General features: G+C 45.5%; 2 protein-coding genes across 4 annotated transcripts in view; one reads left to right on the plus strand and one right to left on the minus strand.

Annotated features, from left to right (window-relative positions):
* Positions 1-21003, plus strand: part of TRIP4 (thyroid hormone receptor interactor 4) — a 101351-nt gene that overhangs the window by 6236 nt on the left and 74112 nt on the right. For both annotated transcript variants that reach the window (XM_017347962.3, XM_008268896.4), the window contains one exon: positions 1238-1297. The gene's annotated coding sequence lies outside the window, so the exon portion shown is untranslated. The remainder of the gene's footprint in view (positions 1-1237; positions 1298-21003) is intronic.
* Positions 777-20935, minus strand: PCLAF (PCNA clamp associated factor). 2 transcript variants are annotated; one of them, XM_051821880.2, is made up of 4 exons: positions 20733-20935; positions 20370-20450; positions 13118-13280; positions 777-1788 (listed from the first exon to the last, which is right to left on the minus strand). In XM_051821880.2, exons 1-4 carry the CDS (start codon positions 20776-20778, stop codon positions 1743-1745), a joined length of 336 nt encoding a protein of 111 aa, XP_051677840.2. In that variant the 5' UTR covers positions 20779-20935; the 3' UTR covers positions 777-1742. The 2 variants fall into 2 exon arrangements, with proteins under 2 accessions (XP_051677840.2, XP_008267116.2); XM_008268894.4 differs by lacking the exon at positions 13118-13280 and having other exon boundaries at positions 1614-1788; positions 20733-20909.

Raw genomic sequence — 21003 nt, forward strand, 5'->3', positions numbered from 1 at the left:
TATAAAGTATACTTGAAAAAACTTTAGGTTCTTTAACATTCAAATTTTTAGAAATAATTACCTATCAAAAAATGAGACCCATCAAATGGGCACTGATCAAAATGAGACCTCACTGGGCACCCTACCATAAACTTTCTTCATCAGTGAAAAACAGCAAATCAAGTTGCAGACACACTCAAACTTGACTTTAACTAACTTGATTCAAGCTTCTTAAAGCTAACTATCAAAGCAGTATTTGGGATAAAGAATTCTCTCCAATTCATTAACATTCTTTTTAGTATCTGTCTCTAAAAGTCAAAGCAAAAAATGTCATGTACAATGATCAGGACAGTTTGGAAGTTAATAAAATCAGGTCAATGTACTGATGTGTATATGAAAGGAATAAAATAGAAACATCTGGGGACCGGCAGTGGATTAAAGCCCTGGCCTGAAGCACTGGCATCCCATATGGGCACTGGTTCTAGTCCCAGCTGCTCCTCTTCCAATCCATCTCTCTGCTATGGCCTGGGAAAGCAGTAGAAGATGGCCCAAGTCCTTGGGCCCCTGCACCCACGTGGGAGACCCGGAAGAAACTCCTGGCTCCTGGCTTCAGATTGGCACAGCTGTGGCCATCGCGGCCATCCGGGGAGTGAACCAGCGGATGAAAGACCTCTCTCTCTCTCTCTCTCTCTCTCTCTACCTCTCTCTGTAACTCTGTCTTTCAAATAAATAAAATAAATCTTAAAAAGAAAAAGAAACATCTGGTAGGACATAATCTTAGGAAGCACACAAATGAATAGTATTCTGGAAGTAAGCATTATTTATTAAACAAATTTCAGAAAAAACATGCCTGTTAAAACACAATTAGTTTTGACAACAGACTGTCAGGAAGCAGAATATGTGATAAGAAAGCAAGAATATCAGTTACCAAGTAATATTATACCCACCTCTTCAATTATATGACTGGTTATCTTGAAAAACAGTATTTCTAAAGGACTTTAGAGATACAAAATTCTGGGTATGGAATGATTTGCTTTTCATGTTTTATTAATTTCCAACTTTAAAAGTATAGGCCTAAAGTATATCATTTTATGATACTGAGTAAAATGTATGTACTACAAGAACTCCTCTCTATTAGTGTAGTCTGTGGAATCTTCCTCCTGATTCTAGTCTAGTATTTTATCTTGATATTGCAATAAGAGCTTTGATGACCAACCGTTTAAACTGTCAAAAACAAACTGTCCTTAATTTTTTCTAGGGAGAAGATATCCATCCAAATTTTTCAACATTGCATCTTTGGCATCCTTTCTGAAAAAAGGTAGAGATCAAGTTTAATTAATACTGAATTTTTTAAATGTGCAAAAATCTAACTCCGCTTTTTAAGCAAATAAAAGGAATAAGATATGGCACCATCCCAATAATCAAATGGCAATAAAAATGGCATCAGTACAAAGATCTAAGCAAATCTCAAATATAGCAGATTAGTAATTTGAACATCGTGCAATGATTTGATTTTTTTAAAAACAATAAGCTTAATAACAGGAGGAACAAAATACTGCATTCTATTGAATATTAAGCTAAGATAACCTTACAGATTCTCCAATTTCAGAACTATTTGCTTTTGAACAACTAAATTTTAGCCTCATTTTTTAAATTAAATTCCTATTCAACAAAGATAATTGGAACAAACACATCTATGCAAATTTACACCCTAGAATACCAGAGTAAACCGGAGACATTATTCAAAGATGAATAAGGAAGTTCTATTCGTTTTCATCATCTGTGTCATCGGGTTGCAAAGGACGTGGTCTGTGGAAAGAATAAAGAACTTCAATAGTCACTCAAGCCTCAATTGTTTAAAAAAACAATTGTTTAAATAATGGGGCCAGCATTGTGGCATAGCGGGTACAGCCACTGCCTGCAACACCAGCATCCCATATGAGCAACAGTTCATGTCCTGACCGCCCCACTTCCCATCCAGCTCACTGCTAATGGCCTGGGAAAAGCAGTAGAAAATGGCCCAACTCTTGGGTCCCTGCTATCCATGTGGGAGACCTAGAAGAAGCTCCTGGTTCCTGGCTTCAGCCTGGCCCAGCCCTGGCTATTGCAACCATCTGGGGAGTGAACCAGTGGATGAGAGACCTCTCTCTCTGTCTTTCCTTCTCTCTCTGTAATGCTGACTTTCAAGTAAATAAATAAATCTTTGAAAAACAAGAAGGAATAATTACAGGGGCTGGTGCTGTGGCGCAACAGGTTAAAGCCCTGGCCTGAAGTGCCCGTATCCCACGTGAGCGCCGGTTGTAGTCCCGGCTGCTCCTCTTCTGATCCAGCTCTCTGCTATGGCCTGGGAAGGCAGTGGAAGATGGCCCAAGTCCTTGGGCCCCTGCACCCACATAGGAGACCAAGGGGAAGCTCCTGGTTCCATTCTTCAGATCTGTGCAGCTCTGGCCGTTGTGGCCATCTGGGGAATGAACCAGTGGATGGAAGACCTCTCTCTGTCTCTACCTCTCTCTCTAACTCTGTCTTTCAAATAAATATAATACATCTTAAAAAAATAATTACAAATTTATACATAATTCAGGAACATTAACAGTGCAATGAGTCTGGTCAAGTGAATAGAAATGAGAGAAAATTAAACACCATTAATTAGTAAATGCCTACAAATTTCAAGTACTAGAGCAACACAACTTTCTAACTATTTTGCCTGTTGATTTGCTGCATCAGTGTTTCTCCTTGATAATATGTTGCCATTTTTTCTTAAAGAGGAAACATCTATTTCTATAGCATCTTCTTTCAGCATGTTAAGTTGATTGATAAATAGCATTTAATCCTCCAACAAGAACCTTGCAAATAATTAATCCATTTGAACAGAGAAAACATACAGCAAGTTGTCATATTTGATGGTAACCCTTCTGAACCTTATGAATGTATTACCTAGTTAGAAAAACTCCAAAATTATTTTTGTTATTGTAGTTATAACTCTTTTTAATGCTTATTCATTTTTATTTATTAGAAAGGCAAAGCAATGGAGGGAAGGAGGGTGGGAGGGAGATCATCCATCTCCTGGTTCACTCCCCAAATGCCTGCAACAACCAGGGCTGGGCCAGGCCGGAGCCAGGAGCTGGGAACTCCATCAGGGTCTCCCATGTGGGAGACAGACTCAAGTACTTGAGCCATCATCTGCCTCCTAGGCATATTAGCAGAAAGCTGGACCTAAAGGCAAAGAGAAGATTCTATCCCAGGCACTCTGATACGTGATGCTGATTGTCCCGAGCAGCAATTTAACCAGCAACGCCTGTCCTGGTAGTTGTAGCCTTTGAAAAACAATTTACGTTATCCCAAAGCTATTTTGTATTTGTTACAGTTTTTATAGGGAAAAGGTCAATTAAGAACTTAATCATAAAGCTGACAGATTTGTGAAATCTAAAATATTTAGTTTTCAAATTAGATCAGTAGACTGAATGGTCATAGACCTAAGTAAGAAAGATGGAAGCTAAAACAAAGGTGTTCAGATTTGGTTTAAAATTATCATTGACTCATGTGCTATTACAGAGATCTTCCTTGTATTTTTCTGAAAATTAAATCAATTTAACAAATTAACACTATAGTGACCTGAACTTCCTTTTTTAAAAATATTTATTTATTGGCCGGCGCCGTGGCTCAATAGGCTAATCCTCCACCTTGCGGCGCCGGCACACCGGGTTCTAGTCCCGGTCGGGGCACCGGATTCTGTCCCGGTTGCCCCTCTTCCAGGCCAGCTCTCTGCTATGGCCAGGGAGTGCAGTGGAGGATGGCCCAGGTGCTTGGGCCCTGCACCCCATGGGAAACCAGGAAAAGCACCTGGATCCTGGCTCCTGCCATCGGATCAGCGCGGTGCGCCGGCTGCAGCGGCGGCCATTGGAGGGTGAACCAACGGCAAAGGAAGACCTTTCTCTCTCTGTCTCTCTCTCTCACTGTCCACTCTGCCTGTCAAAAATAAAAAAAAAAAAAAATAAATAAAAAATAAAAAAATAAAAATTAAAAAAAATATATTTATTTATTTATTTACTTAAAGGCAGAGTTACACAGAGAGAGAAGGAGCAGCAGAGAGAGAGAGAGAGAGGTCTTCCATCTACTGGTTCACTCCCCAGTTGGCTGCAATAGCTGAAGCTGTGCCAATCTGAAGCCAGGAGCCAGGAGCCAGGAGTCAGGGAGCTTCTGGGTCCCCCGTGCAGATGCAGGGGCCCAAGAATTCATGTCCTCTTCTACTGCTTTCCCAGGCCATAGCAGAGAGCTAGATTGGAAGAGGAGTAGCCAGGACTTGAACTGGCACCCATATGGGATGCCGGCACTGCAGGCGGCAGCTTTACTCACTATGCCACAGCGCTGACCCCTAAACTTCCATTTTCTTTTTTTTTTTTTAACTTTTATTTAATGAATATAAATTTCCAAAGTACAGCTTATGGATTTAAACTTCCATTTTCACAAGGACTTGATTTACTTTAGGCATCATAAATCTGATCAATATTTAAGGAGATAGTCTCTTGATTCTGATTCTCCCCTATGCTACTGATGGAAGTTTATTCAAAAGGGAGGAAAACAAGGCCATAGGTGTAGTAATCATGTTCCAGAATATAAATTAAGGAGTTTATGTTTATAAGTCTTTCTGATAAACACATTTACTTTTTTTTTTTTTTTTTTTTGACAGAGTGGACAGTGAGAGAGACAGAGAGAAAGGTCTTCCTTTGTCGTTGGTTCACCCTCCAATGGCGCACCGCACTGATCCGATGGCAGGAGCCAGGTACTTATCCTGGTCTCCCATGGGGTGCAGGCTCCAAGTACTTGGGCCATCCTCCACTGCACTCCCAGGCCACAGCAGAGAGCTGGCCTGGAAGAGGGGCAACTGGGACAGAATCCGGTGCCCCGACCGGGACTAGAACCCGGTGTGCCGGCGCCGCTAGGCGGAGGATTAGCTTATTGAGCCGCAGCACCGGCCAACATTTACTATTTCAAAACAGGGATAACTGCACTCTCTTAAAAAAAGGCAAATCTAATAAATAGACCTTAAAATAAATTAAAACTCTATCATGAGGCCGGCGCCGCGGCTCAATAGGCTAATCCTCTGCCTTGCGGCGCCGGCACACTGGGTTCTAGTCCCGGTCGGGGCGCTGGATTCTGTCCCGGTTGCCCCTCTTCCAGGCCAGCTCTCTGCTGTGGCCCGGGAGTGCAGTGGAGGATGGCCCAAGTCCTTGGGCCCTGCACCCCATGGGAGACCAGGAGAAGCACCTGGCTCCTGCCATCGGATCAGTGCGGTGCGCCGGCAGCAGTGTGCCGGCCATGGCAGCCATTGGAGGGTGAACCAACGGTAAAGGAAGACCTTTCTGTCTGTCTCTCTCTCACTGTCCACTCTGCCTGTCAAAAAAAAAAAAAAAAACTCTATCATGTAATTTAATGTTACAGATTTTATTATATCATGGATTGAAGTTCTTTATAAGCCTATACATACAAGGATATTTCAAAAAGTTTGTGAGGGGAGGGCATTTGGCCTAGCAGTTAAAATGCTGGTTAGGACACCACATCCTGTATCAGATGCCTTGGTTCACTTCCCATCTCCACTTCCCATTTCAGCTTTCTGCCAATGCAGACCCTGGGAGGAAGCAGGTGATGTCTCAAGTAGTTGGGTCCCTGCTACCCATGAGGGAGACATGGATTGAGTATCCAGCTTCTGGGTCTGTCATAGTGATTATGGGCATTTGAGGAATGAACTAGCAAACGGAAGCTATCATTCTCTCTGCCTCTCAAAAAAAAAAATCATGGAAAAATGGAGTATAAAGCAAGTTTATTTTGAGGTAAAAATATTTTGAAATCTATGTATAATTTTTTCATAATACTCATTTTCCATGAACATTTTGAAGACTCCCCCAATGGGATGGGGCACTGTGGTGGTGAAGCTGCTTCTTGGGATGTAGACATCCCATAGTGGAATGCCAGTTCAAGTCTCCACTACTCTACTTCTCATCCAGCTCCCTGTACCAAGTTAGCAGCACAGAATGTATCAAGTACTTGAGTTCCCATTATCCATGTGGGAGACCTGCACAGAGTCTGTGGCTCCTGGCTTCAGCCTAGCCCATCCCTGGTTGTTGCAACCATCTGAGGAGTGAACTAGCAAATGGAAGTTCTCTCTCTGTGTGTCTCTGTTTCATTTTTCCTTTCAAATCTTAAAATTCATATATATTTTTAATTGTTTGTAATCAATATTTGAATTCCATTTTCCATGAATTTTTGTAATACCTGTACATTTTTGTAGGCATAGTGCAGTATTTCAACACATGCATACAGTGCAAATTGATCAAATCATGTAATTAGCATTCTTGTTTCCTTATATTTTGTTTATATTTGGAGCCCACCAGCTACTCTTTTCCAACTCTTCATATGATATATAATATAGTATTGTGAACTGTAGTTGCCCCATTGTTCTGTCCCACAGATTTTTTGAAGTATTCTCTTATAACCTCTTTCAATATTATGAAAAACCTATAATGAAAGTTTTATTCCATTCTTGTGATAATCAGTTTATAAACACATTTCACTATATTGCCAATTATCTTATTTCCGTAATGTAAGTCATAAATATTTCAGGAAGATTGAAATACATTCTAGAGCAAATCTTTTTAAAACTGTTCATTTATTTTCATCTATTTTAAAGGCAGAGAGTGAAAAGAGAGAGAGACAAAGAAAGATCTACCTTCCTGGTGACTCCCCTAATGCCTGTAACAGACAGGGCTGAGCCAGGTTGGAGCCAGGAGCCTGGAACTCCATCAAGGTCTCCTAGGTCGGTGGCATAAGCCGCATTACTAGGCCATCACCCGCTGCCTCCCAGGATGTGCAGTAATGGAAAGCATGATTAGAGGCAGAGCAGCAATGAGTTGAGCCCACACGCTGATCATGGGATGTGGACATCCCAAGCAGTGGCTTAACCAACTACACTACAACACCCACCCATGCAGATCTTGACTATTAGCTTATTCATACCGCAGTGAGGAAGAACAAGGAAGAATGATATCAGACAATGAGCAGAAATTGTAAGAAAGAATCATAAAAGCAAGCATTTTATAAGATAAAGACCTCTATCTAAAAATGTATCCCTTTGGTTGTTGACTGTTATTGAACCAAAAATCATAATAGAGATAACAAAACAGGCTAAGATTTACTATTAAAAATTTCAAACATAGCAGAAACTCTAACCATTTACTAAGTGACCTCTTATGAAAAATATCGAATAATTTTTAAGATTTTATATGCTTTTGTAGGTCGGTTTAAATTTGTATTTATGTATTTATTTTGGAAGGCAGAGAAACAGAGACACATCTCCCATTCACTAACTCATTCCCCAAATGTCTACAACAACCAGGACTGGGCCAGGCTGAAGTTAAGAGCCGGAAACTTCATCTTTGTCTCTCAAATGAGTGGCAGAAACAAGCACTTGAGTAATCACTGCTGCTTCCCAGGCTATACACTTGCAGGAAACTGGATCCAAAGTCATGTGGCTAAGGGGCCTGTGATGCTGTCTGCAGAGCCAGCACCCCATATGGGTGCCGGTTCTAGTCCTGGCCACTCTACTTCCGAACCAGCTCTCTGCCATGAACTGGGAAAGCAGTATAAGATGGCCCGAGTCCTTGCGCCCCTGCAACCGCATGGGAGAACCTAGAAGAAGCTCCTGGCTCCCTGGCTTTGGATTCGCTCAGCTCCATCCATTGCAGCCATCTGGGGAATGAATCAGCAGATGGAAGACTTTCTCTCTCTTTTTCTCTCTCTCTCTCTCTGCCTCTCTATAACTCTACCTTTCATACGAATAAATAAATATTAAAAAAAAAAAAAAAACAAAGTCATGTAGCTAGGACTTAAACCAGGACTCTGGAGCCGTCACTGTGGCACAGTGGGTTAACGTCATGGCCTGAAGTGCTGGCATCCCATATGAGTGCCAGTTCGAGACCCGGCTGCTCCACTTCTGATCTGGTTCTCTGCTATGGCCTGGGAAAGCAGTAGATGATGGCCCAAGTTCTTGGGCTCCTGCACCTGCATGGGAGACCTGGAAGAAGCTCCTGGCTCCTGGCTTCGGATTGGCTCAGCTCCGGCCGTTGCAGCCATCTGGGGAGTGAACCATCGGATGGAAGACCTCTCTCTCTCTCTCTCTGCCTCTCCTCTCTCTGTGTAACTCTGACTTTCAAATAAATAAATAAATCTTCAAAAAAATAAAACTAGAATTCTAATATGGAATCAGGCCTCACAAGTGGCAGCTTAAACTGCTGTGCCACACACCTGCCCCAGATCCTCCTACCCCCTGTTGCTCTGCCTTTCTCAAGTAGACCAAAATAAATAAAAGCTTCTTTAAAATAAGGTTTCCATATATAAAGGCAGTTGTAAAAGTTTTACTTTCCAAAATCAAGACCATTTGGGCTTAGGACTAAGTTCTACCTATCTTAAAAATACTGAGAGAGGGCCGGCGCCGCGGCTCACTAGGCTACTCCTCCGCCTAGCGGCGCTGGCACACCGGGTTCTAGTCCCGGTCAGGGCGCCGGATTCTGTCCCGGTTGCCCCTCTTCCAGGCCAGCTCTCTGCTGTGGCCCGGGAGTGCAGTGGAGGATGCCCCAGGTGCTTGGGCTCTGCACCCCATGGGAGACCAGGAAAAGCACCTGGCTCCTGGCTCCTGCCATCGGATCAGCGCGGTGCGCCGGCCGCACTGCGCCGGCCGCGGCGGCCATTGGAGGGTGAACCAACGGCAATGGAAGACCTTTCTCTCTGTCTCTCTCTCTCTCACTGTCCACTCTGCCTGTCAAAAAAAAAAAAAAAAAAAATACTGAGAGAAACAGTGTTTCAAATGTAGCTATTCTGATTGACAACTTTTTTGTTTGTTTGCTTTTAAACGAAGAGTTGAGTTATGAATTTAATGCAGGTGAGTTTTAAATACCTTCCAAATACTTGATTTATGTTATTTTTGTCTACTTCTCATTTACTTCTTAATTTCAAGATTTACCAAATACACCTTCAAAACAGATTAACTGAATTTTAAAAATTATCCAACATATGCAGAAACAGAAAGTAGTGTTTTAAGATTAGTTGAAATAAGTGCATGTGTAATCTAATGAGTCAAGCTAAGTATGGTAGTAAATGACTTCTCTTATTGGATGGAAATGTGTTGAGAAATGCCTTATTTCACTTTTATGCATATATGTAGGAATTACTCATGCTTGGACTTGAACTAGATTCCAATCAATCATTGCCCCAGCACATGTTAATTACTACATATAAAATCAAAAGCAATGTCAAATCCAAAGCACCAGAGCAAAGAGTTAAGTTTCCAAGAGAACAATAAAAGCTTAACAATGAAATACCAGAGTATATCAGTATTAAATTGGGACTGCTGATACAATACACAAAGGAATTATAGAAACACTGAGTGGTTCCTTCTAATGTACATGAGAATAAAGTCATGATAGCATTTTATATTACCTAATCATTCTACAACTTTCTAGATTTAATGACCCAAAATGAAAATTGAATATCCATTCCACAGGTAATCCTTTTTCTCTAGATCAAGGTGAAATTACCATTTTCAAGTTAGAGTTTAATTTAAAGCAACATTTAATAAAATAATTAACTAATTTTTGATGTTGTCTTTCTCACGTTTTATATGTGAAACTCCAGGATATTTAATATTGGCATTCAGAGGCCAACATTGTGGGGTAGCAGGTAAAGCTGCCGCCTGCAGTGCTGGCATCCCATACAGGTGCCGGTTCAAGTCCCAACTGTTCCATTTCTGAACCAGCTCTCTGCTAATGCGCCTGGGAAAGCAGTGGAAGATATGGATCCCTGCACCCATGTGGGTTACCTGGAAAAAGCTCCTGGCCTCAGATTGGCTCAGCACCAGCCGTCATGGCCATTTGGGAAGTGAACCAGCAGATGGAAGATCTCTCTCTCTGCTTTAGCCTCTTTGTAACTCTGCCTTTCAAATAAACAAATAAATCTTAAAAAAAAAAAAAAAGGCATCCTTCAGATGCTCTCTTTAAACTAATTCAGTTTGAGACTGTCAAGACTTGTTAATAAAATAAGGAGAATTAGTAAATTTGATAAGACCTGAGTTTTCTTTTTATTAATTTTTTTTTTTTTTTTGACAGGCAAAGTGGACAGAGAGAAAGGTCTTCCTTTGCCATTGGTTCACCCTCCAATGGCCGCCGCGGCCAGCGTGCTGCGGCCGGCGCACCGCACTGATCCAAAGCCAGGAACCAGGTACTTATCCTGGTCTCCCATGGGGTGCAGGGCCCAAGAACTTGGGCCATCCCCCACTGCACTCCCGGGCCACAGCAGAGAGCTGGCCTGGAAGAGGGGCAACTGGGACAGAATCCGGTGCCCCGACCGGGACTAGAACCCGATGTGCCGGCGCCACAAGGCGGAGGATTAGCCTAGTGAGCCGTGGCGCCGGCCAAGACCTGAGTTTTCTTCCTTGCTGCACTAGACTTCTAGGTGCCATTTGGATTGGGCTTGGACCGTGTGTTGAAGAACTATAGTTGTTTTTTGGCGTGTAATTCTTTTTGTTTGTTTTTAAACATTTATTTATTTGAAAGTCAGAGTTACAGAAAGAGAGGGAAAGAAAGAAAGAGAATCTTCCATCTGTTGGTTCACTCCCTAGATGGCCTCAACAGCCATGGCTGGGCCATACTGGAGCCAGGAGCCAGGAACTTCTTCCAGGTTTCCACATAGGTGGCAGGGGCCCACACACTTGGGCTATCCTCCACTGCTTTCCCAGGCATTAGCAAGGATCTGGATCAGAAGTGGAGTAGCCAGTAAATGAATCAACGCCTATATGGCATGCAAGCATTGCAGGTGGTGGCTTTACCCACTACACAACAACGCTGGCCCTGGCCAGAGATTATTAGCCATACAGATGTAGGACAAACAAGACCATATGGAGAGGCCAACTCTGTGGCAGAGTGGGTAAAGCCGCCACCTGCAGTGCCAACATCCCATATGGGTGCCAGTTTGAGTCCCAGCTGCTCCTCTTCTGATCCAGCTCTCTGCTATAGTCTGGGAAGGCAGTGGAAGATGGCCCAAGTCCTTGGGCCCCTGAACCTGCGTGGGAGACCAGAAGAAGCTCGTGGCTCCTGGCTTCGGATCAGAGCAGCTCCAGCCGCTGCAGCCATCTGGGGAGTGAACTAGTGATGGAAGACCTCTCTCTCCCTGTCTCTCTGCCTCTGCCTCTCTGTAACTCTGCCTTTCAAATAAAATAAAATAAATCTTTGGAAAAAAAAAAAAAACATATGGAGGCTGGCTGTAGACTTTAGGCTGCTGTTAGGGGGCTTGTTGTGGTGGTTTCATAGGTAGCACTCTCTGTGCTGCTTAGAGGAACAAATGAATGAATCCATAATTAGTGGCAGTGCGGAAAGCAGCCCCAGACTGATCCTGGCCACCAGCCCTTACCCATGTGGGTCAGTGTGCTGTGTGTCCAGCTTGATATCCTGCAGGATGGCAGGCTTCTTGATGGTGGAGGAGAGGTAGCAAGCCAGGCCTTATATTTAAGGGGCAACAATGGCTGTGGCATCCCCTCCAATAACCAAATAATTTGTTTTTGAAATAAAACATTGAAAAGTTGTATAGAGAGTCTGGGCTCCATTACTTACAAATCTATGAAAATGTAGGTTTCGAACATTTTTTTTTCCAAGCACCATAATTTTTTCCTGATTCTTAAAAGTAATGCTTAGAGCCAGTGCTGTGTGGTTAAGCCTCTACCTGAAAGGGCCAGCATCCCATATGAGCACTGGTTCATATCTTGGCTGCTCCTCTTCTGATGCAGCTCTCTGCTAATGTCTGGGATAGCTGTGGAGGATGGCCCAAGTTTTGGGGCCCTGCACCCACGTGGGAGACCCCAAAGAAACTCCTGGCTCCTGGCTTCCGATTGGCCAACTCCGACCTTTGCAATCATTTGGGGAGTGAACCAGCAGATAGAAGACTTTTCTCGGTCTCTCCCTTGCTGTCTGTAACTCTGCCTCTCAAATAAATAAATATTTAAAAATTAGGGCCAGCGCTGAGGCACAGCGGGTTAACACCCTGGCCTGAAGCACCGGCATCCCATATGGATGCCATTTCAACACCCGGCTGCTCCACTTCCAATCCAGCTCTCTGCTATGGTCTGGGAAGGCAGTGGAAAATGGCCCAAATGCTTGGGCCCCTGCACCCACATGGGAGACCCAGAAGAAGCTCCTGGCTCCTGGCTTTGGATCAGCGCAGCCCCGGCCATTGCAGCCAATTGGGGAGTGAACCAGCAGATGGAAGACCTTCCTCTCTCTCTCTGCCTCTCCTCTCTTTGTATAACTCTGACTTTCAAGTAAATAAATAAATCTTTAAAAAATAAAAAATAAAAGTTGGTACCACAAAGAATGAAAATAAATGGGGCCGGCACTGTGGCACAGCACGTTAGGCTAATGCTTGCAATTTTGGCATGCTGTTATCAGAGCACCTATTTCTGTCCTGGCTGCTCCACTTCGGATTCAAGTACTAATATTCCTGCTAATATTCCTGGGCAAACAGTAGGCCCCTGCCACCCACGTGGGAGACATGGACAGAGTTCCAGAATCCTGGCTTCAGCCTGGACCAGCCCCAGCTATTGCAGCCATTTGGGGAGTGAACCAGTGGATAGGGGATCTCTTTGTCTCCCTCAATCTGTCACTCTTTCTTTCAAATAAAATAAATAAAAATGGGGGGAGGGGCCGGCGCTGTGACACAGTGGGTTAAAGCCTCAGCCTGTAGTGCTAGCATCCCATATGGGTACTGGTTTGAGTTCTGCTGCTCCTCTTCCAATCCAGCTCTCTGCTATGGCCTGAGAAAGCAGTGGAAGATAGCTCAACTTCTTGGGTCCCTGCACCCACGCGGGAGACCCGGAGGAAATTCCTGACTGCGGCCTGACCCAGTCCCAGATGTTGTGGCCATTTGGGGAGTGAACCAGCAGATGGAAGATATCTCTCTCCCTTTCTTAAATCAATTTGAAAAAAAAAAATATTTTCTTACTGGCTTGATTGATGAGACACTAAAGTTACTCAGTATCACATTTGTCCTTTATTGTCAAAAGATAAATATTGCTTTTATAACCCAGAATATAAAAACTTACTTTCTCTTTGCCTTTCCTATGCCACTGGTTCCAGCCTCTTCAGGAATCCGATTCTCTTTTTCAGAATCTTTAGGGGACAGCCTGAAGAATTCTCCAATTCCTTTTTGCCATTTGGGAGTTGGGCGCACACAAACTGGATTCCCTCCTGCATACTTATTTTCAGCTGTTAAATATAAAATTAGAAATAAATACAATTCTTTTACAAATTCCTTCTTTAGCATCAGATTTTCAAAGATATAAGTGATATTAGCTAAATCTAAAAAATTACAAAATGTGACACAATAAAGCTATATTCAGTTAATAAATTCAGTTTGATGGTTATCTTAGAAAAAGCAGTAACACACTTAAAAAAAAAAAAAAGACTGAGCTGAAAGGCAGAGTGACAGAGAGAGAGAGACAGAGAGATCTTCTGTATGCTCCTTTACTCCCCAAATGGTCATAACAGCTGGGTCTGCGCCAGGCCAAAGACCAAAGCCAGGAACTTCATCTGGGTCTCCCAAATGGTCGGTAAGGGCCTAAGTACGTGAGCCATCTTCCTACTCTGCCTTTCCCAGCACGTTAGCAGGGAGCTGGATAGGAAGCAGAGCAGCTAGAACTATAACTGGTGCCCTGACATGGAATGCCAGCATTGCAACTGGCAACGGTGGCTGAACTCACCACACAATATCAGCCCCAATATAACTTTTACACCTAGGAACTATGCTTCATATTTTGTTCGCAGAGCTAGTCAGGTCTTTTTATGTACATCATGCTAAAATTTGATATACTTTTTCATAAGGTAGCATCATGTAGTATAAATTATCTAAATTTTACTTAAGAAGGTCAATGGCCAGCGCTACGGCTCACTAGGCTAATCCTCCGCCTGTGGCACTGACTCCCCGGGTTCTAGTCCCAGTCGGGGCGCCGGATTCTGTCCTGGTTGCCCCTCTTCCAGGCCAGCTCTCTGCTGTGGCCCAGGAGTGCAGTGGAGGATGGCCCAGGTCCTTGGGCCCTGCACCCACATGGGAGACCAGGAGAAGCACCTGGCTCCTGGCTTCAGATCAGTGCAATGCAACAGCCGCAGCGCGCCAGCTGCAGCAGCCATTGGAGAGTGAACCAATGGCAAAGGAAGACCTTTCTCTCTGTCTCTGTCTCTCTCTCACTGTCCACTCTGCCTGGCAAAAAAAAAAAAAAAAAAGGTCGTTTAAAGCACATATAAGAGGCAGTGTAAAAGGTTCCACTCAGGGGCCAGCACTGTGGTATAGTGACTAAAGCCACAGCCTACAGTGCCATCATCCCATGTGGTGCCCATTCAAGACCCAGCTGCTCCACTTCTGATCCAGCTCTCTGCTGTGGCCTGAAAAGCAGTAGAAGATGGTCTAAGTACTTGGGCCCCTGCACCCATATGAGAGACCCAGAAGGTCCCAGCCCCTTCGGATTAGCCCAGCTCCAGCCGCTGCGGCCATTATGGGGAATGAACCAGCAGATGGAAGATCTGTGTCTCTGCCTCTCTGTAACTCTGCCTTCCAAATAAATAAAATAAAACCTTAAAAAAAAAATAGGTTCTACATTGCAAAGCACTTGGCTTCTTCTCAATTCATAAGGGAAATCCAACTCCTGTGTTTTTTTTTTTTAATTTATTTGTTTATTTGAAAGAGTTGGAGAGAGGAGAGTCAGAGAGATAGAGGTCTTCCATCCGATGGTTCACTCCCCAATGGGCAGCAACAGACAGAACTGCGCCGATCTAAAGCCAGGAGCCAAGAGCTTCTTCCAGGTCTCCCACGCGGGTACCGGGGCCCAACGACTTGGGCCATCTTCTACTGCTTTCCCAGGCCACAGCAGAGAGCTGGATCGGAAGTGGAGCGGCCCGGACTAGAACCGGCGCCCATATGGGATGCCGGCGCTTCAGGCCAGGGCGTTAACCCACTGCACCACAGTGCCAGCCTGTTTTATTAAAAAAAAAAAAAAAAAAAGAGCCCATATGGGATTCCTGCACTGCAGACAGCAGCTTTTACCTACTACACCACACTGCCAGTATCCTGTTCATTTTTAAACAGTAATATGAAAGAAAAATTGAAGAAAAAATTTTTAAAGATTTATTTTTTTTTAACAGGCAGAGTGGACAGTGAGAGAGAGAGAAAGAGAGAAAGGCCTTCCTTAGCGAGATACTCAGCAGACTCATAGAATGGCAGATGTCCTAAACAGCACTCTGGCCTCAGAATCAGCCCTAAAGCCATTCGGATCTGGCTGAAAAGCCCATGAGAGTATTTCAGGCATGGAAAGCCAAGACACTCTGGCAAAAAAAAAAAAAAAAAAAAAAAAAAAAAAAAAAAAAACCTAAATGAAAGATCTCTGTGAGTGAGATCCCAGTGGAAAGAACAGGTCTTCAGGCCGGCGCCGCGGCTCACTAGGCTAATCCTCCGCCTAGCAGCGCCGGCACACCGGGTTCTAGTCCCGGTTGGGGCGCCGGATTCTGTCCCGGTTGCCCCTCTTCCAGGCCAGCTCTCTGCTGTGGCCAGGGAGTGCAGTGGAGGATGGCCCAGGTGCTTGGGCCCTGCACCCCATGGGAGACCAGGAAAAGCACCTGGCTCCTGGCTCCTGCCATCGGCTCAGCGCGGTTCATCGGCCGCAGCACGCTGGCCGCGGCGGCCATTGGAGGGTGAACCAACGGCAAAAGGAAGACCTTTCTCTCTGTCTCTCTCTCTCACTGTCCACTCTGCCTGTCAAAAAAAAAAAAAAAAAAAAAGAACAGGTCTTCAAAGAAGGAGGTACCTTTCTCTGAAGGGAGAAGAGAACCTCCACTTTGACTATGACCTTGTCTAAACAAGATAAGAGTCGGAGAACTCAAAAGGCTTCCATAGCCTTGGAAACTCATGACTGGAGCATAGGGAGATTACTGATGCCATAAACAGGAGTGTCAATTTGTAAAGTCAACAACAGGAGTCACTGTGCACTTACTCCTCATGTAGGATCTCTGTCCTTAATGTGCTGTACATTGAGATTTAATGCTATAACGAGTACTCAAACAGTATATTTCACTTTGTGTTTCTATGGGGGTGCAAACTGTTGAAATCTTTACTTAATGTATACTAAACTGATCTTCTGTAAAAAAAAAAATTATCAATTCCCAACTTGACTCTCACTGGGATTAAATATGACAATAGGTCTGATCTGATTTCATCATCATTTAAAAAGAATCATCTATTATTTTTCACTTTATGTTTCTGTGTGGGAGCAAACTGTTGAAATCTTTACTTAATGTATACTAAACTGACCTTCTGTATATTAAGATAATCGAAAATGAATCTTGATGTGAATGGAAGGGGAGAGGGAGTGGGAAAGGGGAGGGTTGCGGGTGGGAGGGACGGTATGGGGGGGAAGCAAGCCATTGTAATCCATAAGCCATACTTTGGAAATTTATATTCATTAAATAAAAGTTAAAAAAAAAAAAGAGAGAGAGAGAGAGAGAAAGGCCTTCCTTTTGCCGTTGGTTCACCCTCCAATGGCCGCCGCGGCCGGCGCGCTGTGGCAGGTGCACCGCGCTGATCCGATGGCAGGAGCCAGGTGCTTCTCCTGGTCTCCCATGGGGTGCAGGGCCCAAGGACTTGGGCCATCCTCCACTGCACTCCCTGGCCACAGCAGAGAGCTGGCCTGGAAGAGGGGCAACCGGGACAGAATCTGGTGCCCCGACCGGGACTAGAACTTGGTGTGCCGGCGCCACAAGGTGGAGGATTAGCCTGGTGAGCCGCGGCGCCGGCAGATTTATTTATTTATTTGAAAGAGCAACATACAGGGAGAGAGAGAGATCTTTCATTTACTGGTTCACTCCCTAAACGGCTACAGTGGCCCAGGCTGGGCCAGGCCAAAGCCAAGAGCCAAGAACTTCATCCTGGTATCACACAGGGATACCATGAACCCAAGTACTTGGGCCGTCTGCTGCTTCCCAGGTGCATTTCTGGGAGCTGGATTGGAAGCAAAGCAGTGGGAACTCAAGCCAGGGCTATGATATGGGACGCCAATGTCAGTTTAACCTGCTGCACCGCAAGGCTGGCCCCAAGGAAAAATTCTTACTCCCTTATAAAGTAATGATCATGCGGCCGGTGCTGTGGCATAGTAGGTTAAGCTTCCAACTGAGGTGCCAGCATCCCATATGGGTACCGTTCCTGTCCCAGCTGCCTCTCTTCTGATCCATCTCTCTGCCAATAGCTTGGGAAAGCAGTGGAAGATGGCCCAAGTGCTTGGGCTCCTGCACCCACATAGGAGACCTAGAAGAAGCTCCTGGCTCCTGGCTTCAGATCAGCTCAGCTCTGGCCATTGCGGCCATTTGGAGAGTGAACCAGTGCATGGAAGACTTCTCTCTCTGTCTCCCTCTGTCTGTAACTCTCTCTCAAATAAATCTTAAAAAAAAAAAAAAAAAAAATTAAGACCAACAGGAGGAAATTACTGTGATCACATTTATCTACACTTACAGGTTGTTTTCACATGGACTGTCTGAAGTTATACTATTTGTAATTTTTTTAAAAGTACAAACGGGCCGGCGCCGTGGCTCACTAGGCTAATCCTCCGCCTTGCGGCGCCGGCACACCGGGTTCTAGTCCCGGTCGGGGCGCTGGATTCTGTCCCGGTTGCCCCTCTTCCAGGCCAGCTCTCTGCTGTGGCCTGGGAAGGCAGTGGAGGATGGCCCAAGTGCTTGGGCCCTGCACCCACATGGGAGACCCAGAAGCTCCTGGCTCCTGGTTTCAGATCGGTGCATCTCCAGCCGTTGCGGCCATCTGGGGAGTGAACCAGCGGGAGGAAGACCTCTCTCTGTCTCTACCTCTCTATGTAACTCTCTCTTTCAAATAAATAAAATAAATATTTTTTAAAAAAGTACAAACGATCTATAAAAAATGGGGGGAAGGGAAAGTCCTGTTGCCCTGGAGGTTTAGACTCCCCTGTCCTATATGGAAGTGCCTGGGTTGATTCCTAGCTCTAGTTCCTGATTTCAGCTTCCTATAAATAAAGACCCTAGGAGGCAGTGGTGGTGGCTCTAGTAGGTGGATCCCTGCCACTCTCGTGGGAAACCTAGCTTTGGTTTGCAGGCACTGGGGAAGTGAACCAGCAAATGAGATCTCTATGTTTGTCTCTCTGGATCTTCAATAACCAATAATTAAAAAAAAAAAAGTTTACTGGGAAAAGTAAAAAATAGTGGGGCCAGTGCTGTGTCATAGTGGGTAAAGCTGCCACCTCCCGTGCTGGCACCCTTTTGGACGCAAGTTCAGTTCCAGTCCCGGCTGCTCCGCTTCTGATCCAGTTCTCTGCTATGGCCTGGGAGAGCAGTAGAAGATGGCCCAAGTGCTTGGGCCCCTGCACCCTGTGGGAGACACAGAAGAAGCTCCTGGCTCCTGGCTTTGGATCGGCGCAGCTCCAGCTATTACAGCCAAATGGGGAGTGAACCAGCAGATTGAAGATCTCTCTCTCTCCCTCTGCCTCTGCTTCTCTCTGTGTAACTCTTTCAAACAAATAAATAAATCTTCTTTAAAAAAAAAAGTAAAAAAAAAAAAATAGTAAGAGACTTTTTGGGATGCTTTCACTCACTACTATAAAAACATAGCAGCGGCCCGCGCTGCGGCTCACTAGGCTAATCCTCCGCCTTGTGGCGCCGGCACACCGGGTTCTAGTCCCGGTTGGGGCGCCGGATTCTGTCCCGGTTGCCCCTCTTCCAGGCCAGCTCTCTGCTGTGGCCCGGGAGTGCAGTGGAGGATGGCCCAAGTCCTTTGGCCCTGCACCCCGTGGGAGACCAGGATAAGCACCTGGCTCCTGCCATCCGATCAGCGCAGTGCGCCGGCCGCGGCGTCCATTGGAGGGTGAACCAACGGAAGGAAGACCTTTCTCTCTGTCTCTCTCTCTCACTGTCCACTCTGCCTGTCCAAAAAAAAAAAAAAATACATAGCAGCAATGAATTCAAACCCAGCTCTGCTGACTTAATTTTGTCACACTTACCAAGTTTTATACACACACATACACAAATTTCCTCTTCTATAAAATAAGGAATTACCAATTTCACACAGTTACTGGGATTAAAAATAGAGATGGTAAAGTGCCTTATAGAGTGCATTTGTTCAATGCGTAATTGATTAAGGGCTTATTGACTTGGCTGTAGTGATTCAGCCAGTGGTTCGCACAACGGGATGTGGCCCTGATGGAACTGATTCTAGTGGTACAGGGTCTAAAATGTTCTCAATAAATTCATCTACTTTAAAAAGTTGTGGCTACTATTTCCTTTCATCTGAAGAGACTGAATACATTCTACCAAGATGGTTAGAATAGGGGGAAACTGGAGTTGACGTAAAGATCCACGAAGTCCTCAACAGTGCTCCCAGATGTTTTTAACTGAACCTTGCGGAATTAACCCTCTTGCCTATTTAACTTTCTACTGAAAGAAAGAGGCTCCAGATGGCCGGCTATTTTCACATCCTTTCCACACAGGAGCAGCATGAAGTTACTGCCCTTGGGGCTCCATCCTGTTCTCCCAAAAGCAGTACCTGGAGCCCCAAAGTCAGACAACACACACAGGCACCACCCCCATAAAAAGAAGAGGGAAGGAGGGAGGAAGCACACTTTTATTTACACTAAGAAGACGACACGATAAGCACCTAAATCTACTGATGCAGCGCTTAAGTAACAACACAAAGCCAGCTATCAATATTAAGAAAAAAAAAAAAATGCTAGGGGCCGGCGCTGTGGCACAGCTGGCCTGAAGCGCCGGTTCTAGTCCCGGATGCTCCTCTTCCAATCCAGCTCTCTGCTATAGCCTGGAAAAACAGTGGAAGAAGGCCCTAGTCCTTGGGCCCCTGTACCCATGTGGGAGACCCAGAAGAAGCTCCTGGCTTTGGATCGGCCCAACTCCGGCCATTGCGGCCATCTGAGGAGTGAACCAGTGGATGGAAGATCTCTGTCTCTACTTCTCTCTGTAACTCTGTCTTTCAAATAAACAAATAAATCTTAAAAAAAAAAAAAAAAACGATAAACCAAAAAAGTAAAAAATTTTTTTTGCAAATCAAATCTAGGTCCCTAACTTCAAGGCCTGAGATTCGAGACCCCCACCCCTACCCCTGCCCACCAAAAGGCCAAGGCCTCCTCAGTATACCAGAGGGCAAGGAAGAAATGTGGGCGTAAGGGGCTCACGGAAAACCCCTTCCCCGGCAGGTCACTCGCAAGGCTGGACCGTGGTACCAGGCCAGATGCCCTGTGGGAGGGTTCCTCTCCGTCCAGGACCCCGCGGGGTCTTTACCTTTCCTCGATGAGGGCGATGCAGAATTAGTGGCAGAGTTGGAAGAACCCAGCACCTTCCTGGGGGCCCGGGAAGCCACCACTGCAAAGAGAAGCAAAGGAGGGCGCTCAAAGTGGGGGCAAGAAGGTTCGGCCACCCACTCTCAGAGCCCAGTTCCCCCAACAGCCCCCGAGCCAGAGGCTCGGAAAGGCGCACCCGGCGATTCGGTAGAGCAGGATAACCTTTCCCCGTCCCCATCCCGGGCAGCGGCCTCCGGGCCAGCCCCACGAGTCTGCGCGTGGACCGGGCAGCGGCCATCTCCCGCCGGCCGCCAGGCTGCCAGGAGCACCCCGTGCCCTCCGGCGCGAAGCTCTGTCGCCTCACCTTTTCTGTAGGTGCTTGGCACACTATCCGCTTTAGTTCGCACCATGTCTGACCTGAGGAGACGAAAGCTACGAACCGACCTTCCCGCGGCGGGTGTTCCACTGGACAAGGACCCGAAAACCAGTCTCCCGCCTTAGTTTATATCGGTCTCTTTCCCGCGCGCTCCAAACACTCGCGCGAGCGGCCGCACCCATTGGTTCTGCGCCGTGCCCCCCGAACCAATGGCCAAGGCCCCAGGATGAGAGCGCGGAGGCTTGACGGGGCGTCCAGC

This window comes from Oryctolagus cuniculus, chromosome 12, assembly GCF_964237555.1.
Source record: "Oryctolagus cuniculus chromosome 12, mOryCun1.1, whole genome shotgun sequence".
In the NCBI taxonomy this organism is placed as follows: domain Eukaryota; kingdom Metazoa; phylum Chordata; class Mammalia; order Lagomorpha; family Leporidae; genus Oryctolagus; species Oryctolagus cuniculus.